The 7,171-nt window shown below is 47.9% G+C and overlaps 1 protein-coding gene across 3 annotated transcripts in view; it reads right to left on the bottom strand.

The window, feature by feature from the left end:
- Nucleotides 1-7,171, bottom strand: part of LCMT1 (leucine carboxyl methyltransferase 1) — a 50,805-nt gene that overhangs the window by 31,293 nt on the left and 12,341 nt on the right. For all 3 annotated transcript variants that reach the window (XM_015563970.1, XM_015563971.1, XM_006753603.2), the window contains exons 2-3: nt 5,390-5,481; nt 3,191-3,312 (exon numbers count right to left, since the gene is read on the bottom strand). In XM_015563970.1, coding sequence (XP_015419456.1) covers nt 3,191-3,312; nt 5,390-5,481 — 214 coding nt within the window. The remainder of the gene's footprint in view (nt 1-3,190; nt 3,313-5,389; nt 5,482-7,171) is intronic.

Genomic DNA, 7,171 nt, shown 5'->3' on the forward strand with positions numbered 1-7,171 from the left:
AGGCAATATGTAAACATTTGCCTGTTTTCCATGCAATAGTTCTGTAATATTGTGTTGACCAAATTTTAGAGAAAAGGAAACTTAGTAAGTTACCCAGGGCTGGTTACTAACAGAGCTCAGATAAATCCCAAGCTCCGGATGTGAGGGCGATCTGGCTGCGACATCTGTCACCCCATTGATCGCCAGGGTTGATTCGGCTGATCTGGCTGGCTAGGCAGGTGTCCCCCTCCTCCCTCACCGATCCATGTGCGTCCCTCTTGAAGCGACGACCTTCCCACCGAGGAGAGGACCGGTCTTCGATCAAGGGTATACGAGTAGCTGCGCTCCCCTGCTAGAACCTCCAAACAAGCTCTCAAAGTAAACATCATTACATAAAAGGGTACGGTCTTTTTTTTTTTAGTTTTATTCATTTCAATGAATGGCGCTCTGACCTGCAGCTCCCATTTTTTCTTTCAATGTAGTATGAAGTGTCTTATCCTTTTCTGTGAATTCCAATTTGCCTTAACTCTTTCGAAGCTGTAACTGTTTCTGTAAGAGTTAGTTCAAGCTAATGAAACAGAACTCTGACCAGACAAGCTGGTCTATCATGCCTTGTGAAACAGCAACACAGGCTTTTAAGAGGCAGTTCATAAAGTTGCTGAAAGTTTGCCCTTTTAAAAAAGAGAGAGAGAGGATATGCATGAAGGTGGCCCAGAGTTCATTTTCTACAGGACTTGTTTCTTTTTATTTCTTTTCTTTTTTTTGTTAATCCTCACCCAAGGATATTTTTCCATTGATTTTTAGAGATGGTGGGAGGGAGGGAGGCGGGTGAGAGAGAGAGAAACATGGATGTGAGAGAGACACATCCACTGAGCCAAACTGGCAAGGGCAGGACCTGTTCCTTTTTGAAGAGCTGCCCACGCACTCGCTCACGTGATCTGGTAAGATCCTGAATAGAGGTCGCTGCGGAAGGAAGCGTCTAACACACACGCCTAGCGCGCTCACAAAACAGACACCATCTCTCTCGCTCTCATGGCTGTGGCAAGTGAGGCTGCAACTTTCTTTTTTTTAAGATTCAAATCTTTTTTTAAAATATATTTTTATTGATTTCAGAGAGGAAGGGAGAGGGAGAGACAGAAACATTAATGATGAAAGAGACATGTCAATTGTTTGCCTCCTGCATGCCCCCCAACCAGGGGCCAGGGATCGAGTCTGCAACTGAGGTACATGCCCTTGACCGGAATCGAACCCAGGACTCCAGTCCACAGGCCAATGCTCTATCCACTGTGCCAAACCGGCAAGGGCCTTTTTATTCCTATTAAAGCATATCTCTCAGACATGTAAAGGCTTATCTTCCTTGCTGTTCTATATTTCAGTTGTGTTCTTAAGAAATCTGAAGCCCCTTTGAGTCCTGCATGTACAATGCAGCATCCCGATTCTTCAGCATGAAGGGGTTATTCCCAGCTGCTGGGAGTGAGGCTGGATCACAGGCCTTGGCTTCCAGCCCTCTTTATGTATTGCCCTTCTGGGAAAAAAAAAAGTTATTTTTCCACTTTCCCACCCATTTATGCATTGTGAAAGTCCAGAGATCTGGCTTCTTGCAGCACAATTCTGTTCTTGGCAAAAAGAGGAACTTTCCATTTTTAAAAAACTCCTTAGAGCAACAAAAACACCTCGACAGAGGACGTTCAGACGCTGTGCTATTCTCCTTCCTCACCGCTGACGGACAACCTCGTTCCGGGAGGAGCACAGGAGCCTCGGTGTGCTCGCTCAGAAACACAACCTCGGGTTTATTTATTATTCACCCACCTGCAAGACAGGAAAAGTACCACCACAAGAAACCACACCCCACGTCCCGTGTCAGGCCAAGGAGGGATTCTCCAGAGGCCCCTGTCCACACGCGCTCTCCCCACTGCACTCTGTCCAGTGCTCGCACCACGTTAGGGTCCCTGTGTTAGAGGCCCCTGTCCACACTGCACTCTCTCCACTGCACTCTGTCCAGTGCTCGCACCACGTTAGGGTCCCTGTGTTAGAGGCCCCTGTCCAAACCGCACTCTCTCCACTGCACTCTGTCCAGTGCCTCGCAGCACGTTAGGGTCACTGTGTTAGAGGCACAGTCGACCCACAGAAAAGACGCCTCCATACAAGCGCGGGGCTGCACACAGAGCGAACAAGGACTCCGGAGGTTGAGCTGCCCCACATTCCCAGGCCACGGGCTGGCCATCTGGAGAAGACACAGCTCTTGCGACCCCGGCTGTGTACACTGCCTCACGGGGCTCTCATGGAAACTCATGAAGTCCTGTCTGTAAAAGCGCTTCACCAATGGGAGGCATGCTTATCTGAATGGAGACTGCGGGCAAGCACTCAATCCTAAGACCAAGTGGAGGCCGCTGAGTTCTTCTCTAGGAAAGAAAGGCTGGGAGCTCCAAGACGACAGACCTTGCAAGGGAGCTGCTCTGGGGCCGACATGCAGGCTGGTAACACCACACACTCTATCTTTGTGTCCGTCTGCAAGAAATCTGGGGGGATGCAGGTACCCTCGTGACATCTCAGAGAAGAACCAAGAAAAATCTATACAAACCTAAAAAAAAGTGAATGAAGCCAGTGAGGTCTTTGTAAAAAAAAGGGAAAGGGCTTGGGGTAAAATTCCAGCCCAGGAATCAAAGACCAACATTGCAGTCCTGGTCCTGCCACTAACTAGACCCGAGTTCCCTTTCCTGTGTGAGTGCACCTGCTCCTGGCCCCTCACAGGGCAGTTAAGGGATCAAATCAAAGAATGGCTCCAAAAAGCTCTGCGTCACATTTCCAACACCCAGCTGTGCAAGGCTCCAAATGTGACAGACACTGTTGTGCCCACAATAAAATCTCAGTGTCAAAATCACCAGTACACGTGCTCTCTGTCTCGGCAATTCCACTAGCAGAATGTTTTCTCTGATATGTTTCCACAGGCAGAGAAAAACGCACACAAGTTTTCATTAACACCCTGCTTGCAACAGCAAAAGGTGAGACACAACCCACACGTCCTTCACGGGGACCTGGTGCGATGAAGCGGGGCTGGTGGTGGCTGGGGGCATGGAAGGGCTGGGGATGGGGGTGTAGACGGGCTGTCACTGCATCCATTTTAATATATTTTAAAATTTTAGAACCAGGTGAACATCTTCAAAATTAAGTGCAAACAACTGGGAAAAGAGGAAGGGGAATTTTGACTCACCTTTAATATCCAGAAGGTGGTGTCCATCCCAGCCCCAAGGTTTAAAATCTGACAGTGACACTCTGTCTTCCGGAGGAATGCCTTTATCAGCTCACTGATGCCATGGACTCGAGCAAAATATCCTAAGGAAGAGACAGAGGAACAGGCGGCCCTCAGTGCCGACAGCAGTGGCCTTGCAAAGCCCCCCAAAGAGCGAAGAGCACGGAACTCCCCGCCCGCCTCCTGCGGGGTCGGCAGGGGCTGCAGACTTCACCTGAGACAGGGCAACTTCCAGGCCCCCCGCCCCCCTTGTTCTTAAAGCCGTCTGACCCAAACTGAGCACAACCTATGTAAGGGTGGGATTAACTATCTGTCCTAAGAGAAATAAAGTGTCCTATCATTTTACTTCAGGAAGAACAGGGTTTTACATCAAAATATCTGGTCTCAATGTTCCTCTTGAAAATGACCTCTAGGAATTTGGCCTCTTGAGCTTTTTCACGGCCACAGAGAAGCCAGTCGGCTTGGACACTGGAAACACACAGAGCCTTCCTGCACAGTGGGAAGCACTCTCCCCGTGGGCTGCTGGTCCCCAAAGAGACATTCAAACCCGAGAGAGAGGAAGGGAGGGAGGAGGCTGACCTGGTGCCCATCAGCCTGCAGGTCCTTGCCTCTGGGACACTCACAGGAAGCCTGCCCAGAGAGCTGGAGGGAGGGGGCGGAGCCCACTGGGCCAGGCTCCCCACAAGCTCGCCCTCTGTTCAAAGCAAACTCCAAGTCCTTATTCTCAGAAACGCCCATTTTAAAATGTCTGCATTTCTTATAGGCCCTCCCTCTAGAGCCGTGGGCAAAACGATGGCCCGATCCAGCCCATTTGAAATGAATAAAACTAAAAAAAAAAAAAAAGACCGTACCCTTTTATGTAATGATGTTTACTTTGAATTTATATTAGTTCACACAAACACTCCATCCATGCTTTTGTTCCGGCCCTCCGGTCCAGTTTAAGAACCTATTGTGGCCCTCGAGTCAAAAAGTTTGCCCACCCCTGCTCTAGGATCTTCAGGGTCAAGACTCCCTGCTCACACAGGAGCGACTGTCACGGGGTCAACTTCTCAGTCAAATCCTTTGACTTCCTGATGGTGTCACCACCCATTCAGTAAGGCGGCAAAAAGTAGTCCCTTATGTGAACAGGCACTTCACAGTAAAAGATACATAGATGGCTTTTCAACATACGATCTTCAACCTTATCCTTAAGTAAAAAGAATAAAACTAAAACTACTCTATGATAGCATTTCTCAATATCAGATTAACAAAGATTAAAAATTGGACACTGAGCCCTAGCCGGTTTGGCTCAATGGATAGTCAGTCTGCGGACTGAAGGATCCCGGGTTCGATTCTGGTCAAGGGCATATGCCCAGGTTTTGGGTTTGATCCCCAGTAGGGAGCATGCAGAGGCAACTATTAATGATTCTCTCTCATCATTGATGTTTCTATCTCTCTCTCCCTCTCCCTTCCTCCCTGAAATCAATAAAAATATATTTTTAAAAAAACTTCACACTGATGGCCAAGATTTGATAATTACTAAAATTGATCCACATGTAATTCCACTTTTGCACAGTTTGAAACTTTCCATAATAAAAGTATTTTTAAAAATAAAAATAGAAATTTTTTCTAAATAAGAAGTTTTGTAATACGCTTGTTGGTGATGATGTTAGGAAATGAGCACTTTCATATACTCCTGGAGAGAGTGCATCTTGGAACTCTCTGTTTAAGAATGAATCCCTCTCCCACCAGGCGTGGCTCAGTGGTTGAGCGTCGACCTACGAATCAGAAGATCATGGGTTCAGAAGGTCATGGGTTCAATTCCTGGTCAGTGCACATGCCCTGGTTGCAGGTTCCCATCACATCCCCAGTGTGGGGTGTGCAGGAGGCAGCTGATTGGTGATTCTCTCTCACCACTAATGTTTCTTTCTCTCTCTCCCTCTCCCTTCCTCTCTGAAATCAATACAAATTATACACACACACACACACACACACACACACACATATATATATGTTTTTGTTTTTTTAATGAATCCCTGAAGCCGAAACTGGTTTGGCTCAGTGGATAGAGCGTTGGCTTGCGGACTGAGGGGTCCCGGGTTCGATTCCAGTTAAGGGATCCCTGAAACTTCAGACCACTCAGCTGATGAGAAGATGCCAGGGAGAAAAGGGGCCACTTGCCTCTGTTAATTTCAGGGGCCTTCCTCTCTTTGCTCAGCCTCACAAGGTGCTGGAGGTAAGGGTCATCCCAGTAGCCAACGCTCACTGCAAACCTGAGAGGAATGAAAGAGAAGGCATGTGAGCAGAGATCTGTGTTCGTCTGTGTTCGGCCAAGGTTCATAGCCCCATTCCCAGGGGCCAGGTCAAGGATCCAGAAGAAAGTCATCGGCCTCAAAGGCCACTGACTGCCCAGGCAGGGTTCCATTACACACCTGAGCAGACAGACTCACACCCCTTATATTCACACACACTTCCCACCACGTCCCCGACAGCGGCCATTTCTCACCTCCGTCTTTCCTCTTATGGCTAATTCCTTCCCCAGAGCCCTAAACAGCAAATAACTTCACCCCACCGCCACAACGATTTATTCACTCCGCAAACTCACTGGTCGAAGCTTTTATCAGATTACTAAGTTCTATGTCAAGAGAAAGGAAATTCAGAAATATTCGGCAAACATCACAAACAGCGGCCTACATTTCCTCCTGACTCTGCAGTTTGTGCCGGTCATTTCACATCCCTTAAGGTGGTCACAGTGGGGAGACCGGGAAGAAACAAAGCAACTACAACTTGCACAATGCCCTGGTGTCCTCACCTCTCTACCCCAGGCTACACCTACTCAGGTAAAGTTCTACTGTTCCGAGTCTGGGAGCTGAAGCCGGATTACACTGGGAATCTTCCGGCGACCACGAGTGGCACCAGCCTAGGACCACCGATGAGTCACGGCAGGAACCTGGGTCCCCAAGGCCATGCCACACCACAGTGGGCCTGGAGCCTGCTCTATCTACCTCCCCGCGGACATTTAGTGAGATAATTTCTTCACCATCTGAGCCAACCCGAGCCAGGCTTCTGTTCCTTTCAGCCTAAAGCATCCCACCTAATACCCGAGGGATGCAATCAATTCCGTGTTGCCTGATAAGGAGGCTGAAATTTAAGGGGTGTGGATGTGCGTGTCTCCCAGGTAGGTTCTGAGCTCCCAAAAGTAGATACTGTCACTTTTCTTTTCTTTATACCTACCAACAAGGTTTATTGCAGCCCTGACCGCAACAGGTGCTGATTCTGACAAAAGACTCCCCCACAGTATCTTACACTTATGTTTACACAACCACAGACACTTATAAGGAAGTACCTGTGTTCAGCTACTCAGTACAGCCGCTCAACAGAGAAACAAAGAGCTCGCTAAGAACACCACTTGCTACAAGCCTGGACTCTCCGAGGAAAACAGAGTATTACAAGAGTAAACTCGCTCAGTGGTCCAAAGAGGATTTCACAAAATATCATGAAATCAACGGAATAATCTGAAAACCTGCATTTAAAAAATGAAGTAGAATACAGTAAAACAGAAAACACCCGTGTGCCTAACACACAGAAAGGGATGACTTCTGTGAAGATTTTGTTGCACATCTGTACTGGAGGAAGTAAGTTTTCTCAGTTTCATGAACAGATTTCAAAGGATTCATCTAGTGCCATCTAGTGGTCACTGCCTAGTGATAAGAACACCATTGAACAGTTAAGGCAAGCATGTCAAACTCGTGGGCCGCGGGCCACATGTGGCCCACAATGAATATTTTTGTGGCCCAGCCAATATAATGGTATGTAAGAAACGTTTTAATAAAAATTTTGTAACTTAATTTTTACAATATCCTGTTATACATAACTAGAGGCCCAGTGCAGCCCAGCCTGCACCCTCTCCAATCGGGGACCCCTTGGGGGATGTCCGACCATCGAGTTTAGGCCTGATCCCTG

This window comes from Myotis davidii, unplaced genomic scaffold (assembly GCF_000327345.1).
Source record: "Myotis davidii unplaced genomic scaffold, ASM32734v1 scaffold150, whole genome shotgun sequence".
In the NCBI taxonomy this organism is placed as follows: Eukaryota; Metazoa; Chordata; class Mammalia; order Chiroptera; family Vespertilionidae; genus Myotis; species Myotis davidii.